This window comes from Hirundo rustica, chromosome 1 (assembly GCF_015227805.2).
Source record: "Hirundo rustica isolate bHirRus1 chromosome 1, bHirRus1.pri.v3, whole genome shotgun sequence".
Lineage (NCBI taxonomy): Eukaryota > Metazoa > Chordata > Aves > Passeriformes > Hirundinidae > Hirundo > Hirundo rustica.
In genome coordinates, this window is record NC_053450.1 from 112,032,698 (window position 1) to 112,052,805 (window position 20,108).

General features: G+C 44.8%; 2 protein-coding genes and 1 long non-coding RNA gene across 5 annotated transcripts in view; 1 reads left to right on the top strand and 2 right to left on the bottom strand.

The window, feature by feature from the left end:
* BFSP2 (beaded filament structural protein 2) overlaps positions 1–15,876 on the bottom strand; it is a 21,626-nt gene extending 5,750 nt beyond the window's left edge. The window contains exons 1-4 of the mRNA XM_040059747.2: positions 15,333–15,876; positions 6,968–7,050; positions 4,933–5,089; positions 1,301–1,462 (exon numbers count right to left, since the gene is read on the bottom strand). Coding sequence (XP_039915681.1) covers positions 1,301–1,462; positions 4,933–5,089; positions 6,968–7,050; positions 15,333–15,788 — 858 coding nt within the window. The 5' untranslated portion in view covers positions 15,789–15,876. The remainder of the gene's footprint in view (positions 1–1,300; positions 1,463–4,932; positions 5,090–6,967; positions 7,051–15,332) is intronic.
* LOC120750804 (uncharacterized) lies at positions 1,667–10,345 on the top strand. Its single transcript, XR_005700157.2, has 5 exons — positions 1,667–2,002; positions 2,902–3,036; positions 3,438–3,870; positions 7,428–7,679; positions 9,234–10,345. It is a non-coding gene; the product is annotated as an uncharacterized LOC120750804 (long non-coding RNA).
* A 3,286-nt stretch (positions 15,877–19,162) lies between the features above and the next one.
* The window catches only part of TMEM108 (transmembrane protein 108), a 162,556-nt gene continuing 161,610 nt past the window's right edge, over positions 19,163–20,108 (bottom strand). For all 3 annotated transcript variants that reach the window (XM_040064588.1, XM_040064577.1, XM_040064607.2), the window contains one exon: positions 19,163–19,508. In XM_040064588.1, the coding sequence (XP_039920522.1) occupies positions 19,386–19,508 (123 nt within the window). In that variant the 3' untranslated portion in view covers positions 19,163–19,385. The remainder of the gene's footprint in view (positions 19,509–20,108) is intronic.

A 20,108-nucleotide genomic window follows, 5' to 3' on the forward strand; every position in this document is an offset into this window, starting at 1 on the left:
ATTTCAACAGTGCTGCTGTAGTTCTGATTTCACAGAATCACTGAGTATGCTGAGTTGGAAGGAACCAACAAGGATCAGCAAATCCAGCTCCTGGCTCTTCACAGGACCATCCCCAAGAGTCACACCATGTGCTTGAGAGCATTGTCCAATTGCTTCTTGATCTCTGCCAAGTTTGGTGCTGTGATCACCTTAACACAGAGCCTGTCCCAGTGCTCAACCACCCTCTGGGTGAGGAACCTTTTTCTAACATCCAACCTAAACCTCCCCTGACACAACTTCAGGCCATTCCCTCAGGTTCTGTCACTGGTCACCACAGGGCAGAGATCACTGCCTGCCTCTCCTTCTCCCCTCACAAGGAAGTTGCAGATTGCAGTGAGGTCTCCCCTCAGCCTCTTCTTCTCCAGGCTGAACAGACCAAGTGACCTCAGCCACTCCTCACCAGGGTTCCCCTAAAGGCCCTTCACCATCTTCATTGCTCTCCTGATTTATTCTCTTATGCTCTGCTGTACGGCTTCTAACATATAGGATCATCCACTGAACTTAATACTTCAGCTGTGCAAAAATAATTACTTCAGGCAGACACTTTGGAAAATGAGTGATCCTTCACGACAGAGAAAAAGCTGCATTAAAAGGTTGTCTCAGACTCAGCCTCAGGAGAGGAGAACCCCTATTTATAGGGAATGGCTATTATCATCACTTTCCATTTCTATGTTAATATCTAGTTTTCCCACTGATGCCAAAGGAAACAGTATCCGGGAGAAACCAACAAGGAGTTTATAGTGTAGAGGGCGATGTGTTTTGCCCTTCTTATTTATGGACCCCTGTAAATTATTAAGTGGAGGAACAACCCGAGTAAGAAGAGTAATAACAGTGGCTTATCCTACACGAAGGTATCAACTGATGAAGTTTGTTTTCCTTAGCCAACATTTCAGAGCCCTTGAAAGGCTCCCACAGATAGCTGCGGTATGAGCAAGGCCATTTCCACCAGTGCGCAACTCTGTGCACCCAGGAAAGCCTTTAACTGCATTCTCCTTTGGACTTGGACCAAAATACTTTAGATTTTTAACATCTTTTCTGTTTAAAAAAAACCAAAAACAAACAAAAAAACCACCACCAACCAACCAAACAAACACAAAAGAACACAACCAAAACCAAAACAAAACCAAACAAAAAAACAAACAAACAAAAAACCCTAAAAAAACCCTCAAAAACCCAACCCTCAAAGATATTGCAGAATATTAGAGAGATGTTGTGTTTGTTTGATATCCTGTGATGCTGGAGTGGGTTACAGAGTGCTGACCTTGGTACGGAGCAGGGCACCTGTCTCTGCACGATTCTTTTCAATGTCTCTCTCCCAGTGGATTCTGATTTTTTCCAGAATGTCATCCAGGCCACTTCCCAGGGGAACATCAAGTTCTTCCAGCTGTGATCCAGCAAGCTGCTTGTATAATACCTTCACATCCTTGAACAAAAATAACAAACACAAAGAAAGTGAACTGGACAATTGAATGGTATCTTCAGAGAAGCTCAAGGAGGAGCTCTTTTGGTGCCACAAGCAAAGAGAGTAAATAAATTTGGTCCAAAAAGGTTATCACTATATTAATGATTTAGTGCACTGAAGGGTTTCTTTTTCAGATGTGGATTTGCCTTGCTTCTGCATGGGGTCTCTTCCCGCAGATTTAGGCTACTGGAAGAGTTTTTCCTTTGGTGGAAGGAGACTGAAGCCCTGCACCAAGGCAGTGCCTGGAGCAGCCTCTCCACAGTGACAAGTGTCTCCAGCAGCCAGTGCTTGACACATGCACTCTGCGCAGCTGGGACCCGAAATCCCTACGCATATTGCCAGTAAAGCTGCAGTGTGGACTTTGGGCCAAGGGACTAACAGCTTACAGGATATCAAAACCTCATCCCTTGCTGCTGCACCAAGCAGGAGCATGGGCCTGCATCTACTCGAAGATACATGTGCAAAGCAGCAGGAGCTCTAGAGCCTTACAGCTTGTGTGAGGTGAGTGTGTGTTTTATGCATGTGCATGTTAGATGAAGAGGATTCTCCTCTGTGGGAGCATTCTATTCCTTTTTCACATTTAAGTGCTCCAAAACCATGTAACCATGTAGAGAATTAGCAGGTCTAGAATTGCACACTTAAAGGTAGCACATCAGTTGTACATTGTGTTCAGGAACACAAGAGTTAATGAGATTTTTCACAGGTATCTTAACTGTCTGGCACTGCAATACTTTTATATCAACTTCTTTATCTGAGTTATTGGCACAAAAGAAAAAAAAAAAAAAGGTAGTGTAAAACATCTGGGAATTGTATTTGTAAGCAATGGCCCCTGACAGTGACAATACTGGAAAAAACGGATGGGAATTATGTGAATTATGAACCTGCAAGAATGCAAACCTCAAAATGTGCCCACTCCAAGTTCACAAAAGCTTCAAAAGGGCTTGGCATAGACTTGCTAGTGGAAGCACCAGTGGAAAGAAAGGTTTGAATTAGTTCAGGAAAGTCCTTGGGACTTTATTGTGCCAGAGCTCAGCAATAGTTGCTTCTAGCCTTTATTCTGTGACTTCTCTTAAGCAGCTTCCCCTGGTGCTGCTGCCATGGGAAAACCAGGCCTGTGCTGAAGTGGTTTCTAAAATGCTCAGGTACTCCCAAAAGGTACAGAGAAGAGCATCTTTCCACTCTGAAGAGCTCCTTGCTGGCTACATGAGGACCAAAGTGGTATTCTCATTATGCCATAGCTACAGACAGAGGACAGCATCAGCACCAGCTTTTCTGGTTCCACAGCAGTCATTGCATTACTTGCAGGTTTAAAGAAGATCTTGTTTATTTCTATAATTTTTCTCTTTACCCTCTTCTCTAAAACAACTTCCATCTTCTCCTGCCATGCACTGGTGATGAAGCCACTGTGGTTATTTTCTGCACAATGCCAGCCTTGGAATTAGACTGATGCAAGTAGGGAGCTGGTGATGCAACCTCATCTTGGCAAATGTTGCTGAAATCTTGTGGTTGAAGGAACAACTGCTAAGAAATGTAAGGTATGTATCTTGCTTTCATGAGCCATCACAATTCAAGCTCTACCTTACTTTTGAGGCACCTGTTGCTTGCTGTACCTTATGAGGGGTTACTAACAGCTCCATATTCAAGTCCCCATGAATAAAGATGCTGATTTGTGTTCAATCCTGAAATCCCTGCTGAAGGAAGTAAACCACCTTCGTGCAAATAGTGTTGGTGAATGCAGTAAGTGGGAAAGTATAGCAAAATGGGCTAGTGTTGGCTTTTCTTTGGGCTGCCTGTCTGTGCTGGTGCATCCTCCCCATCCGCTCGGGCCTCTCTGTGGCTTCAGGAATTCTTTACAGACCTCGGCCTTAATCAATCAATAATGGTTCCTGGGCAATTAAGCTTCCCTTGAGTTTATCAAAACAATGTCTTTTCCTAGGAGCTTCTGTTGCCTGACAAAGGAAGGGGATGAGATAGTCAGCTATCCTAGCATAACCTTGGAATATTACTTGCCCGAATCATAGCCCAAGTGGAACAATATTTTTGTTACCAGACTTCTGAGGAAAACTCCAGTAATTACCATCTAGGATTACAGCCAGGATGGAAATTGACAGATGACTGGAGCCAATCATCTCGAGACTCTATAAACAGGAGTGAGGCCCTTTGAGATCCCCGGACTGCAGTGGGCTGTGAGCAGCAATCTCCTTCTGACTGGGATACCTCTCGGAGCTAGCACGCTCTCAAGTTCACAGTACTCAATACTTGTTGTCAAATGCTGGTGATGGGGCCTGGGATATCCCCACTAGTCCTCAAGGCTCAGCCCTCACCTGCTGAGAGGTGCAGAAGCAACTGACTTGAGTATTGCACTGAAGGTGAGGGAAATTTTTATCAGGTACCTTTGTACAAACTTCTTCATGTCTGTTTGTGTGAGTGTGTGAATTGGTTTAAATACCGTGTAGCAAGTACAGTATGGATACTGCCACCCCAGACCTAAAGTTAAGTTACTGCTGTGCTTATAGGAAATCCTATTGGATCATTTTGTAAGTGTTAAATTAGTCAGTGATCAGGTGCTGACAAATCCTTTAGCTATAAACCATTGACCAAGTCTGAAGTAAAATTTGGACTCAGCTGCACCTAATCTCCATCAGGAGTTCAGAAAGCAAGGGGGTCTGCTCTGAACCCTATGACTCAATGGGAGGGCCTCCCCTAACCCTTTTGAGCCCTTATCCTTTAGCACCTTTACCCTCTGCATCTCCGGTTTCCATGCAAACCATTCTAGGTTCTAATCCAATTTTCCTTTGTGAGCTTCATTATATAGTAAGTAATAAAATAAACCTTGCCATCAAAGTTAAATTCCATGTTCACATCTCATATTGATCCTGCTTTGGCCAGCTCCTTTGATGATGATTCTTTAGAGCCACTCCTTCATCCCACTGTCCCTGTGACTTGCTTCAGTCTTGTGCTTCTCAAGAGCAACTCAGTTTTGGGAACTAGCACCTCGCTAAGCTAATCAGGGTGCTTTCATAAGAACCTGGTTAATGCTCAACATTAGTGCAGCAGGACCAGAGCTGCTGCCTTGCACATGCACCTTCTCCTTCCAGCAGATCTCACTGCTGAGATGTCACATGCATGACTGTGCAGCCCCTTGACCATCGTGTGGTGCCTTGACAAGAAACGAAGGGATGGCATCTCTTCCATGTCACATTTATCAAATGAGAAAGGATTAACACCTGCATGTAAGTAATTTGATAATGCCTCAGGGGTTAGTCCCCTGAGTTAAAAGAGAAAGAAGAAATAGGAGCAGGTTTCAGGAAAATCCCCCCACCCTGACACGGCAGGCAGAGTTTTTAATGCTTGCTTTGCACTAGATGTATGATACCAACCAGATGAAACAGGTACACATTGGCTTTGCAGTGTCCTGAGTCTGGACTTACTTCTTCATGATTCTTTGACAGCAAAGTCAGTTCTTCCTTCATGCTTTCTATCTGACTCTCCAGATCCATTTTAGTTAAATTAGCATCATCAATCACTTTATATAGGGAATTAATTTCATCTTCCACTGCCTTTCTGAATGGCTGCTCATTTTCATACCTGCAGAGGGAAAAAAAAAAAAAAAAAAGCCAAATTTCAACACAGCACACCTCAGCAAGTACAACCTGTCCTTTTTTTCTGAATGACACTATTTCTCCTAATTAGCAAATGTGACCTAGACAGAGGCACAGAAACACAGACAGTATACTTTGCTATCACCTTGTCTCTACATACTTGAAGTTAGCTGCACGAAATGCTCTGTAATTAATTCAGAGTGTAAGAAAACAAGCCAAGCTAGCAGTGTGTGCTATGGTGGTTATCAACATGATAGGATTCCAGAAAAAACATGGAGAGGCTCATGGTTTCTTGCTAGATCTGATATTTGTATATGGTAGTACCACCATGGGTGGCTTTTTCTCAGTTGTCTTGGCTGTAAAATGAGAACACCTACTCACTTGTCCATATAAAAACCTTTTAGAGCAATGGTTAAAGAAAAAACAGGCACATGAAGCATTACTTTTACTAACAGACATGTTGATGGAAGTCTGGTCTATGTTCCAGGGTCCTGCCTCAACCCTAAGACCAAATCCCAGTAGTATCAAAATAAAGAGGAAATTTCTGTGGTTGGTTTGTCACCTAGAATTGCTGTTGGAACAGACAGCTCATTTCCAAACCACGGCTGTAATGGTAGGGAAATTTTGGCAAGCAGATTCTATTCCACAGCACTGCTTGCTGCGCTGCTGTTGTTGGCTACTTTTTGGTTTAGGCTTTCCATTGAAAATGTGGATTGCATTGTGAATCTCCTTGGGTGGGGGACATTTGTGCCAAACCTGTCCAACCTGGGGACCTGGTGGCCAGGAAAGTTAGACAGGAGGGGCTGGCAGGTTAGTTGGGAACCTGCTTCAGAAACACTTTGCTCCTTGATAGCCACCTTCATTGCTGAGAGTTTAAAGCTTGGGAGAGTGGCAGCTGATCCCAGGAGCTTTCACTACGCAGTGGAATGATTCAACATTGTTTTTGTTATGTAGACTGCTTGTCCAAGTCAGCTGACACTTGTAAAAAGTACTTTTAAAAACTATATAAAATATGAATGTAACTTGCTGGGCGTAAAGCCAAACAAGTATCTGAGTTGCTCCTTTCTGAAATAAAAAGCAAACTTAAGAATGATTAACTCATTTTGGTTTTATGATTAAAAAAAATAATGCCAGAGAGCAAGAGAAAGAAGTTTAAGGGATGATAGAAACCATAGGATATAAAAATCAATTAGCTTGAAGTATGGTTTTTGTCTCAGAGGTTGCAAAAAGCTATTTGTAAATGAATGAGACCATTATGAGTAAAAAAAGCTAGAAGGATCACATCTCCTGAGTAAAATCTGATGAGCTTCTTGCACTCATACACGACTAACAGGCCTTCCAAACAGAAAGACAATTAAAAAAATAGTTTACCAGTGTTTAAAATCTTCTTTTATTACTTCTTTTCCTCAGTAAAGAAAAATAAAATTGGCACAGCCCATTTCTGTTTTCTTGTCTAATATTTCTGTACCAGAATGATTGTTACTTCCAAAAAGCACTTGTTTTTGGTACTGAAGTACTGAAAATTACAACCAAAAAGCACATTTATAAAATGCCAACCTAATTTTGAATGAATGCTGACCTCTCAGTGAGAGACCAATGTCTGTGTTAGGACAAACGTCTGTGTTAAGAATAGTTTAGGTCATTTTGCTTGTGCTTGTGCACATTTTTGTCACTATGAATCTCCAAAATCTAAAATAATGTTAGCACCATCAATATTTTTCTCCCAAATCAGGGGGTTGAATATGAATATGCAACATAAAAACCCAAATCCATTCTTCTTCCTAGCATTGCACCCCTACAAATTAAGTGTTCACAAAGGCAAAGTTTAAAGAAAGTGGCCAGCTGTGTGCCACCACAGGACTACCTGTCCTTAAAATCTTCAGCACAGGCTTGAATATTCTCGGTGTGCAGCATAAGACGAGCATTTTCAAGGACTGCTTCACCCACCTAGAAGAAAGATACAACAGAGCTCAAGCAATGAAGAGCTTCAGCACATGTATCTTAAGCAGATGTACAGCTTTGATTCTGAAAATAATCCTTTATCCTAGGGCTGTTCAAGTGACTCATTCCAGATAACTTAATTATTTTTGTACGTTTAAGTTCACGAATTCTCTGCAAATAGGCTGCGATTTGTAATCAAACTGCTTATTCCTCCTAAGCCCTCATCTTCTTGTAGCAACACATTTGTTCTAATCACCAGCTCTTTGCAAGGGGCAAAATTCATTGCTGTGCTCAAGGTGTTTTCATCATTCAAGACCCACTCGTACTTTCTAGATACAATTTCAGCAGCACTTATGCAGTTCCTGTTCTACTTCCCATATCAGCAGTCCTCTTCAGGGTCGCCCTCCTCAGGGAGCCACGGAATACTTGTTGCTCATGCCTCCTGCGAGCCCTCCTCAGCTCCCAGAGCGTCGCTTTCCTTCTCCTGTGGGATCCTCTAGGCTCTTGTGATAGATATGAGACCTGAGAAGCCTTCAAAGATTATTACACTGATTGGAAAGATGGTGCAAATCAGACTATGGTATCATTGCTACGGCTCTGGAGTGTATCTCTAACGTCCAAGATACACTTGAGGGGTAAGTAAACCTGAAAGGCTTGTGACTTAGCAGCTGGTTGTGATTCAGAAAGGTTGTATAAAATGATAAAAAAGGGAAGAAAGGCCACTGCCTGCCCTGGAGTCACACGTGCACTGAGCTATGGAGATGACCAAAGACACGCTGATTTCAGGACCAGACTTAGAGAGACCGCCTCTGCAAGTAACTGTCTGGGAGCTCCAGTCATCCCATGATCCATGCTGTCACTCTGGAAAACCTAAACAGAACTTTTCTTTGGTCTTTTTCAGGAGACACCCACGAAGATTTGCAGTCAAAACTAAATCACCTCATGAATAAGATCAGATTTTTAAGCTGGCGAGGAAAGTTCTTGAAGCAGAAAAATCTTTCCTTAGGTTATTAAGTCTGCAACTAAGATTGCAAATCACCCAAACCATTCTGCTCCTCCAAAGTGAAACACACCATGCAATGTGGAAACATCAAGGCTGCATCCAGACAAGTTATCTCAGGTGGATCTCAAGTGGGATCGTTGCCCTATGTTCCCAACTGCCCTGAGGCCGCTTGGTGATGGGGTAGAGGTGAGCGTGCAAGGCTGAAGCATTTCTAGGTGGTAATTAACATTTACCCTCATGGAGAGTGGTTTACTGCTCCAGATGTCTTACAAATGTTTGGACCAGCAAATTTATAATACCTGAAGTCATCTGATAAGGAGAAATGTGGAGAAATAACCTGTTTCTTCACTATCTATAATGTCCATAATGGATCAGGAAGTTAAAGCACTCTACGTCTTTTCAAACTGATGAGGAACAAGAGTTTAAAAAGTGGCTTTCTTAATTCTCACCTACTGTTACAAAAAACCAGGGAAGGTGGCTGGGGCTGAACCTTGTTTCACACCATTACATGGGAAACCTCTTTTTCGTCAATAACTGTGGGATTTCTTGGCCAATTCCAAACAATATGGTTGAGGGATAGGCCATCTCAGAGACATCCAGTTCTAACACATTTCATGAAAATAGCACCTGGACAGAGGAGAGATATTTTGTAAATATTGATGCTTGGGTGGGGAGTGGCAGGAGGGGGAAAGCCCCAGTTTTGGCATGGGAAAACTGGGGAGTGCAGCAAAAGCACAGGAGTCAGAGATGCCACGAAAGCCACAGGTGTGGGCAAAGAGATGGTCCCTTACCACACGCCAGCCAGCTCTGTTGTGCAGCACACAAGTACAGAAGAATTCCATGTGCTCGTTTGCACACAGAACTGGCTGCTCTTCATTGTTCAACCCCTTATTTCCTTCTCCCTGATTTTTTGCAGCCCCACGTTACCAGCACTATCCTAACTCCCCAAACCCTGGGTTGTTCACCTGTTGCATTTCAGAGCGGCTGAGCAGAGCTGGGACTTTGGGAACACGCTGCTCTTCTGTCCTCAGGTTCCTGTGCACCAGGACACCTGAGTTTTGCCTGAAGGATGGAGAACTGGCATTTAGTCAGCATAGAAGTAGAGGGACTTCTTTGACACAAGCTCTGAAATCTTGGTTGCTTTATTTTTCTACCATTTTTTTCTTTATTTTCTTTTTTCCTACAGAAGTTATTTTGTCTTCCTGACGACTCATACATGTGTGGATCTTCACAGAAGCTTTCATTTTTTTTTTTTTCCTGACTCAATCAAGCAGCAGAAATGCTGCCCTGTGATTTACCCTGCTCTGTTGAAACAAACTTGTTTGCCTCTGGCAAGGATTGCACAGTTACAATGTCTGACCTAAAGTCGGATGAAAATTAATGTCTTTGAGTGAATTGGGAGGCATCCTGCCAGCAAAAGTAACATTAAATCCAATCAGCTGCACAGTGTCACTCAGAGGCATGTTAATAGCGAAGTTTAGAGGCTGCATCCAGCGTGAAAGGGCTTTTGGGCTGCAACAAAAGCGGAAGCAGTCAATAGCTGGTGAACTGCTGCTGCCTGGATTTCTGCATCTATATGGAGACGGACTGTTTTTTAAAAGTGTTTTTCATTAGTGGCTTTGTGGATTTATTGAAGCATTTGGGGTGACTTTTACCTGCCCCACAGTGGATGTCTTTACCATACTCCTGAGGATTCGGTCAATACCCCAACTCTCCTCTTCAGAGACCAACAGCTAAAGGCAAGGGCTCCGTGAGAAAGTCCAGGGCTTTCCAAAACTGCACAAAACCCTGAACTCTTCCATGTAAGTAAAAACGGTATAAACAACACCCCAAACTAGTGTTTGGAAGTATTCAGGGATGACTTGCAGTGGAAACCAGCAGGCATCAACTTTTCAGCCCTCCTGGAAATCACCTGTGTACCCCTTAAATCTGACAGTGAACTTGAAGGGTAAATAATTAGACAGTAGTTTCTAATACTGTCTAACATGGCACAAACTATGTTTCCTGAGAAATCAAACTATGTTTCCTGAGAAATTCCCTCTGATTTGCATGAGCTGTGAAAACCCTTTCCTAGGCTCCAGAAGAAGAGATCTGTGTCTTCCATCTAATGGCTCTTTTGTTTGATTTAATTCTCCTATTAGCCAACAGCTGGATGCAAACACACAGCATTAGTGAGACAGATTTGTAGCCACTTTGCTGACACACATACTAAAACACATGATGCAGCAGTTTAGGAAACACCCTTCTTTGTGTCCATTGGTAATGAGGGGCCTTGCAACACTGCAAGCACTTAGACATTGCCTCCTCTTCTTGTAAAGCAGAAGGCAGCGCTGTCCTGCCTCACAGAGCTTCTATGAGGCTCATGTGGCATACAAAGAGCCAAAATGGGAAGAGTTAAAAAAAAATGCAAATATTATTACTAATAATAGCTCCTTTCAGTCACACGTTGTCTTGCAACACTCGGTTCTGTGATGCACATACACCTTTTGATCACGATTTTTTTCAGCACTTGAATTAACAGTGAATATTCATGGTATTAAACATCTTAACTACAAAGCAGCAACAGTTTTCTTTGATTTCATTGTGATTTTATGGACATGAAAATGCAATGTTAATTTTTTGGAAGAAAAGTCTCAACAAAATCTGCATCAGCATGCTGGCCCATTTGCTGGGTTACAACTGGCATCAGGGATAAAACAGCTGCTTCAAGGGAGTGGGCAGATGCCAGACTTGATAAAGTGTGAAGTGATATAGGCACTTACAGGGAGAATTTACTCCTTATCCCTGGTGACTAGCAACTTCTGATTTTTAACAGAGATTTGGCCAAGTTTGGCACGGCAAGATTTACTGTGCCTTTCCAATTCTTAGCTGTGCTTTATCTGTACCTTTGTATACTTTTGCTATTCTTACAAGTTGTCTAAATCCTTTCCGACTGCTACTAAATTCATGGCCTCAGGTGTGGCCTGTGATAATGAATCTCATGGTTTAATTATTCATGAAATGGAAACTTCTCTGGCTTGTAAGTTCACTTCAGTAAAGTGAACGCCTCCATGGGGAAAGATCAGATGTCGATCTAGTCATTCCTTCCACACATGCAAGGGAATAGTTGATACCAGACCATTGCCTCCAACACACTTTAATTCACAACTAAAATCAGGCTAAAAGCCTGCAGCCTACTGCCAAGCAATAAACTCTTAATGGTCTTGGTCATGCTTTCCATGTTGAACCTTTTCTCAGCGCCTGAAGGAGGAAACCTCAAAGGCGGCAAGAGCAGCATTTGCTGCATGGCCTCAGGAAAGGTAATACCCAGAGAGAGGCTGAGATTGATGGCTCCTTTGCTGATTCCTGCTGCATCCAGGGAAATTCGACTTCATGTATACCTCAAGTATTTTATAAGCACACAGGACTTCACCAAAGAATGCCTTGTTCTCAAAGCAGGAGATACCTCTTAAAGACATGATCTGTGAAACTGTAATGTTGCCCAAGCACAAGGAGAAATCCTCACACCCCCTCACAAGTGCCTGTGAAGGCAGCCCAAATTTATGCTGTTGGAGGTGGCTGAGAGAACATAATTAAAACTAACTCACTGCCATGCTCTGTAGGGCAATTGATTGAGCTTTGTGCCATTGTGTGGGAGTTTGTTGTACCCTTGGATGAGTAGCAGAGTGCTATTTCACCCATTTCCAGATGCTGATCACACACTGTTGTGCTAGAGTGTGTCACAAGTAACACTCAGTGGCTCTTCTGACCCTGCAGCAAATAAATGAGCGGGTATGAGTCCAAATGTGGCAATTCCTCAGGCTGTTAGACCTGCGTGTTCTCCAGGCTTAATATTCACACTGATTAAATGCTGATAGAAAGGTCAAGTGCAAATAAAAGTAGTTTTGTAGAAAAACTCTGGAGGTCTCTCAAATGCTCCCAACCATGCACAGGAGGTCATGATCAGTCACAGCAGTGATAAAATTGGTCCAGGATGTTGATTCCTTCATCTGCTTTTGTGTTTACTCCTGTGATCTGAACTGCACTATGTGTCATCTCATAGACAAAATAAATCTCTGTGTCACCCATGCAGCTGTAATTGAACAGTCATGGCGGCTGAGCTACCCTCTTCTCTCTGTAAACTCACTCAGATTGTTTCAAGCATCCACTTCTCCCAGGTGCTGCCCTGTTCCCTGTGAAGGAATTGCCATTGCAAACAGTCTTCTAGTCTGCAGAAGAGACACATTTGATTAGAGATAGAATTTTCTATCTAGAGATAGAAGAAGTCCAGGATGAAGCATGGGGAAGAAGAGTATGCACAGGGCAAAATTTGTATTTCTGTCATGAAATTGTAATCCTGTCACATGAATTCCTCTTGGCAAGGATTTTTCATTTCCCTCTTTTCCTGCAAAAATCCTCTCAATTTGTCCCAATTGGTGTGTTTCCACTTGCTCTGCTAAAAGCCAGCTTCCCAGGCAGATAGTTTACCCTGCGAGCTGGATTGTGGCTTTCCATCATTCAGCTCCCACCAGTGATCCCCTGCTCCAGCCATAGCTCTGACAATTGCAAGGAAACATGAGCAGTTTTCCCTGAGGGACCCTGCACTCACACACCCCCTGAGTCACTCGCTGACACGTTCTTTCCCTTAGCTCTGTGTTTGGGAGATACGCTCACACCAAGCTGGTTTTGCTGGCAATGCAACTACCCAAAATTTGGGATGCTGGAGCACATCCCTGGAAGGGCAGGAGTGAAACGTGACTTCAGGTTTGCTGGGGTGTCTCCCGTGCCACTGCCGAAATGGGCCTGTCACATCTGTGATTCTGAGACCAGGAGAGTGCTTCATGGCCATGTCCTTGTCTTCTCATTAGCAGGGCAAGAGGAAAGGGCTCCTGCTTCGACCCCCTCCCAACTGTGTATTTTTTCTTTGCTGCCCCTTGTTCAGAAACTGTTCCTATCATGAGTGCCTGGGCTAAACCAAGTGCCTGATCCAGTGTTTTTTCCCCCAAAACCTTCACAGCTGCTTTATGCGAATGGCACTGAGGGGATTTATGGCTGCCGGGCATCTCCCCCCGCTGAACCCGTGGGCCTGGCCAGGAATCAAAATGGGTGCTCAGATTTTACAAGAAGCTGAAAATGGGGTATGCCACTCTTAAAGAAATCAAGGCGGACATGGACATCTGCAGAAAACCTGAATACATTTTGGAAAAATTACATTTAGGAATGTAGCTGCCAGGTGTTTCTCATTTCTGCTACACCTTGCTCCTGAATGCCTTGTACTTTTCCATTTGGGATATGTTGTGGCAGGAGGGTTCTGACTTAGTGTGATTTCAGCTGTTTCTGCAGCAACTGATTTTGATGTTATTTTAATAAATGTGATGGTTTTGATGTTGATGCTGGCACAATTTTGCCGATTAGCTCCAGGAGGAATGAGTTAATTGGTGTTTGGGCTGGATAGGGTCCTACTTTCATTTCTGGTTAAATGCTTACTAAAAAAAAGCAAAGAAATCTATTAATCAGAATTGTACATAACAGCTTGGATCACATCCGTGAAAGACAAAACCCACTAAGTGATGCCTCTTTTATTGATTTAATTGAAGCAATTCAGAAAATTTTATGTGTTCTCTGATGTGTTTTGATAGTTAAATAGATATGGATGATGCTAGTCTTTTTCTCTTCTTTTCTATGATACTCACAAATGCTTTTACTACGTGGCTTTGTTTTTCTGATTTTCCTATAGGAAGAGCCCAATATTCAGGCTAGATTTCATTATGAGATGCTCTTATTCACTCATAAGAAGGAGGCAGAGGCAAGGATGACTGCAAAGAAAGGTTGAAAGGAGAGCAATTTGGATGAAAAATTATTGCATGAGCAGATTCATCTGCATTGCAATGTTGGGGATTTACATAAGGAAAAATCAGTCTTTCCTAAAGAACGTATGGTCCCACATTTTTGGTCTTAACCATAAATCCCGGCAGGATTTACAGGTGAAGTCTACAACTACGAAATGGGACACTGGTCTGAAGAACACGGGATGGCAGCTGCAAAGGATTAACTCCCTGTCCCCTATCAAAGTCCCCATCTCCCCCAGTGAGATAATAGGTTCAAGGAGATGGCTTTTTGTACCCCAGATTCAGAGCACCTCTCTACTTCAGCAGCTGCTCCCTTCAGGGAGCAATAATGTCATTTACTAATACTAAAAGGTAGTAACCTTAAAAGCTGGTGCTTAACTGGGGGTGTTTCTGCTGGCACGATCTTTGTACAACAGCTTATGCCAACACGTTCAGAGTTCAAGCAAACTTTGTAGCATTCTGGAAGAAGACCTGCCCTAAAAATGCAAAGTAAAACTGGCCAGCCCAAGTTAAAACACACAATCCTTCCAGGCAATTTAAAGCTGGCTTTCAGACTTTCTGAAGATCCAGTGATAGCAGTTTCTGTGCCTGTACAAGTGCTGCTGGGAAGAGGTGTGCAAGATGCCAGGCTCCGGGTCTTTGGAATCCCATCTGCTCCCACTGGCTGGGAGCTGGGAAGCCAGGCTTGTGTGCTGCACCAGGACTTCAGCAGACAGAGCCCTGTGTCTGCTGCAAGCAGGACATCAGCCTGCAAGGCCTTCCTGGCCAGCAGAAGGAACTCCTCCTTGTCCATGAGGTCAATACAGACACCGCTTCACAGCCCCACAGTAAACACTTGTGCCGCATGGAGAAGGTGGGAGTAAGGGGTGATGGGGTGATGGCAAAGGAAAGGAAGGGAGTCACTCGTCTGTAGCCATGTAATTATTATTTTTAAATAAACAGAGCTTTTGAAAATGTTATTAAGCCAACAAGGGAATAAAGTAAAAAACTGAATTGCTGATTAAAACAAAGCAAAAAACAAAACAAAACAAAACAACCCAAAACAAAACCCAAAAACAAAGACCACAAAGCCGCAACCTGCTTGTAATGATATCATGTTGAGAGAGAACCTAATTCAGTCCTAGCAGGTTTCTTTCAATAATTTTGATACTCAGTGTAATAACCACAGATTAAAAAAAAAAAAAAGGAAAAAAAACCCCACCCGTTCTAATCAGCCCAGACTTCGGCGCCTTGGGGTGCATTTCAGTCGCTCCCATGCGCACGATGCCTGAGGCAATTCTCCCGCTTATTAGGCATAATAACGCTAATCATCATGAAGATAGATTTTCAACCCTCTGTCTGGGGCACCGTGCCTTGCAATCAGACGGCGTTCACCAGCACTCGCCCCTGGCCGCCCGCAGCTCCCTCCCGCAGCTCCCTCCCGCTCCCGCGGCTGCCGGCGGCGCTCCGGAGCTCACCTGGTGGTAAATCGCCTCCCAGCTCTCCCGCAGCGCTCCCCAGCTGCCCACGCTGGCCGCCTTCTTGTCCAGGTAGACTCTGATGTGCTCCTCCAGCTCCTGGTTGACCTGCTCGAGAGCTCGCACCTTCTCGATGTACTCCACCAAGCAGCCGTTCAGGCTTTCGTAGGAGAGACCCCTGCCCTTATCCAGCCCCGGGGCCAGGGGCACGGCGGCGGCGGAGCTGCGGAGACCCTGGAGGAAGACGCTGCTGATGCCCAGGGCTCTACGGGACACTCGGGTGCCCAGGCTGCTCACGCCGCCGGTGGGAACGGTGCCCACGTAGACGCCGGGGGGTCTCGACAGGCTGCCTCCACCTCCGACGCTCACCCGGCGGCCGGGCGGCCCCGAGCTCTCCGCCGTGGAGGTAGAGGGCTGCTGCCCCAGGAAGGACGACCGGCGCCTCGGCAAGGGCATGTTGTCGCTCCAGCCTGCCGAGCACCGCCGCTCAGCCCGGCCGCCTCGCCCCGCACTGGCGGGAGGGATGTGCCGAGCCCAGCACGTTGGGGCTGGCGCGGGATTTCGGCTTTGTGCGACGGCTTTCTGGAAGGGGGGCTTTGTGCTGCCCGGGAGCGCCCGTCACATTGTCCGGGCGGCTGCTGGGTCAGCAATCCCATTTCAGGGGAAATCTCCCTGCTGCTGCTGCTGCAAATGTGGCAGATGAAAAGCACAATGGTGTTTACGGGGACAGCGGGACGGGGATTCAGTACAACGCACGTGTTAAAATACCAGCAGTGTTTTCTACGCTGACACCTGGATGATCTCCTACCCTTATAGCCGCAGGTACCCGGTTCTGTATTACAAATGCATCTGCTTCTCACACCGGCGCTTGCGCCAGACACAGTCCACTTCAGCGAGACACTTCCTAGCTTAGCAAAACCCAAACCTCTGTGCAGTCAACTGGCTCCACGGCTGAGCAGAGCCGAGCCAGCCTTCTGCCACTGCAGAGCATCGAATGCTCCCTTGGGTCTGCTGCAGCTTCTGGGTTTCTCTGCAATTTGGCTTCACCACCCACCCAAGGCATATTGACACAATCTCAGCAGATTTTATACAGACAAGCACCCTCACACATCCACCCCTTCTCAGTCAGTTTAACTTTACATAATCAATTGCACTTTGTCTGTTCAACAAGGGCCCGTTTCACTTCTTCGCCTGCATAACGTGGTGACAAAGTGAGGCAACTGTGAATTGAAAGAAAAGGGCAAAACAATCCTAGAGACTTATTGCAGGGAAAGGGCGAGATTCCCCCTGCTCTTCTTTTTATGTCAGTATTCTTTAGCTACCAGTGATCAGGTGGGTAGTTTATAGGTAATAAGTTGGATGTGTTCCTGGTACAGTGGGATCCTTCACAATACAATGAAGGCTTTTTCTACCTACATACAGGGATACCTCACAGCCAGGATGCTGTTCCAGTGTAGGATCACCGTGTGCCCATCTTTGTAGGCACGCTTGTAATGTGCTGATGTTGGGCATTGCCCTAATGCAGTGTAGGTTTGTGCAGGGGCAGTGGTGAGTCTTTGGCGAGACAAGATACAATCAGAAATCCCTGTCTTCCACTGGGGCCTAATCCGGGCTCGCCGGCTTGATGGCGCTGGAGTTTGTTTCATTTTTTTGAGAATTGCAGGGCTGCTTACAGTCAGGTCACCATTTCCAGGTGGTGTGAAGACTGGGAACAGTGCAGCATCTCTCAGCTTGCAAATACTTTTGGCTAGTATAGGTATTCTGCCTTAAGCAAGCAAACTGTGCTGCTTAAATTAGAAGCATCCTCCAGTATTTCTTAGACAGTATTTTCAGTGTAGCTGCTCTGGGTCAAATTAGAAAATCTCTTTTGCAAAAGTAACACCATGGTTAGAGCAACAGAGTAACACCATGTACAGAAAACAAATGTAATAACATGGACTTTTTTCCCAAAGAACTGAATTTAGTTTTCTGTAAACCTGTTCCCTCTGTCCACCTTCCTCTTTTATTTTTAAATAAAAACAAAGATCCTTGTGGGATTGCTTTTGCTCTTGGCAATACCCTCAGGGAATTTTTACTCTCCTATCAAACAGTGGCTTCTAGGAGGCTGTTTAGTAATTGATCACGAGGATCACAGGTATCACATTGCATAGCATTTACCCTGTGGTGAAAAGGTATATTCCCAAAGTGCCCATCCATGTCCATACACAGCCTTGTCATGCTGTCTGCCCCATCACCTGATGAGAAAGCCCTGCAATACTCTCTGATGCTGAGCAGAGAAACAAATATCCAGGAGAGTCCCTGTCACATTACAATCTTCCAGTTTCCGGAAGCTTGTAATCCACAGTCAGGTTTGTGCCTGGGCACAGCAGAAGTGCATGTGTGAGATGGTGAGAAAGGAGGAGCAACGAGGCCTCTGTGGCCCCCTGAGCCAAGTCTGGGTCTGACTCCAGCCATGATTTAGCAGAGTTGTCATGTTGCTCTGACCAACAGCGGCCACTGGGCCACTGTTGGCAAGTGGGAACAGCTGGACCAGATGTGCCACTGCTGTCTTTTTCTAGTACCAGCTGTGGCTCACCTCGAACAAGGCATATGGTAAATGATGCTAAAATAACCCTGTCCTGCTCAAACTTCCCTTTCACGCAGCCAAGCATTAAACCTGAGCAGCTGGTGGCAGGGAGCAGCCAGCTGGAGCAGGGGCTAAACTGCCTTTCACAGCCTGCTCCTGATGATGTGCGGGGTGAAAGCAGGAAATTGTCTAGCAGAACTGGTGGCAAGAGGTGGGAAGAAGGAGGACAAGACTTCATAGGACAGAGGCCATTTCACTTGCTGAAAGTTATAAAAAAGCAGTTTGAGAAGCAAAACTGAGAAATGGTCCCGCAGTAACAGTCTGGGTTACTCAAAGAGAGAGCATCGATTTGGGACAAGTCATTCCGTGTTCTGTATTAGTCTCACCTTGCAGCAACCTATTTTTAATCCATCATTCAAGCTTTGTTCACTCTTACTATTCCCCTAACACTATGAGAGTCTGCACTTAACAGGATAGGAAAGAATTGCCATTTTGCTCTGAAATGCGGCGTTTTCCTTCCTAAGGGGGAAAGTCCCAGAGAGGAGAAGAGGATATGAGGAAACTTGATTCAGTGGCACCAACAGTCTAAACACACAAGATAAATAAAACAGTGGGGAAGTGGAAATGTGGTCAAAGGCATAGCATTCAATTGGTGGCAGTCCCTAGTCACCAGATTGCAAGATTTTTTATAAACTCAAAGGAATTTTCTGTTCCTTTGAAAGGAGCATTCCATACACCTTCTTTTGAGGCTGTTCGATCTTCAGGAAATAATTCTAGGCTTATTGGGCTGAAGTGCAGCAGCTGTGAGTCTAATGTGTAGCATGGTTAAAACACTTACGCAGGAGTAAAGGGCCATTCTTGTCCTTGCTCGTATAAAAGAGTTTTGGAGCTCAGACTGGAAGTGGGACAGTAAAGAGCTGATCCCAGCTAGTGCTCAGGCAGTACTGGGGTCAGAAAGGATACCAGACTGGCACAGGAGCTGTACAGACTGCTTCTGGCAACTGAGCTGGCCCTGGCTGGTTTGCATTCTAGCCTAGCAGCCTGAAGGAAAGGAGTGCCTGAAGTCATTCTGAAGAAGGAGAAGGGACAGTGACTGAGCAGAAATGTTTATGCTCAGCTGAGTGATATCATGTAGGATGCAGGATGCTGTACCCACCACATGCTGCCTGCGCCAAGAGCAGCCTTACTCAGTATTTTTCCAGACCACGTGTATTTAGCAACAGTTTGTAAATAAGAACAAAGCAAACAGTCCACCTGACAGGTGTTTTGCTTAGAAATACCTTTATTTTATAAAGCCACAGTTTGTTCTGTAAAGTTTTACCACACTTATAAAAAAGGGGCTGACAATTCTGAGGGACAAAAGAAAAGCTGAAAACATTTCTTGTAATTCAGGGTTACACAAAGGTTATATTTATAATATATATATATATTTATTTATAATTTGGAGACAGTGGAGATGAAACTGCAGTACAGGGGCAGCGGCGGGGTCATATTTCAGAGACTTGCTCGTGTCCCACAAACAGCGTTTCCTGACAGAAGGGGTTCACCAGGACCATCCCGCTGTCGCGGTAGTCGCCGTTGGCCGGGGAGCGCGGCTCGGACAGGTGGTCCTAGGGGAAAAACAGAGAAGCAGATTGAGCACTTCACACCCTTCTCCCCCTACGAGCACACAGGACACTCCTCCCAATCCCCCAAAGGGGCCTGAATGTTGTGGGCTGTGGCTCTGGAGAGCCAGGTTTGGTGAGCTGGTTCCTCCCTTTGTCAGGCAGGAGGAGCTGTGAGTGAAAAGTTCCTCTGATTCTTTCTCAGCCTGGGGACCCAGAAGTCAGCTGCACCAAACTTCCAGTCCCTTTGGGACTTTCACATTTCTTAGGCTGTATTTTTTTTTCCCGGTTTATTGACTCATTGCAAGTGTTTCCTGTCTCTCAGCTGGGCTTGACTCCTCAAAGATGCATTTTTAACTTCTTTTTAAGGTTAGAAGCCACATATATGGGTCGAAGCCACCCAAGCATGCTCCAGTTCAGTCATATTCTGATCAGGTTTAAATGAATCAGCTTTTGAAGACCATCCTATATGTGAATAGGCCTGACATTTGATTCTGGCCAAGCTAGACCAGGTCCTGTCTTAGCTGGAGCAACGATTGCCAACAAAGTGGGGTTAATGAAGTGACTGTGACTGTCTAATCACATCTCAGAGATTCCTTTCTAAAC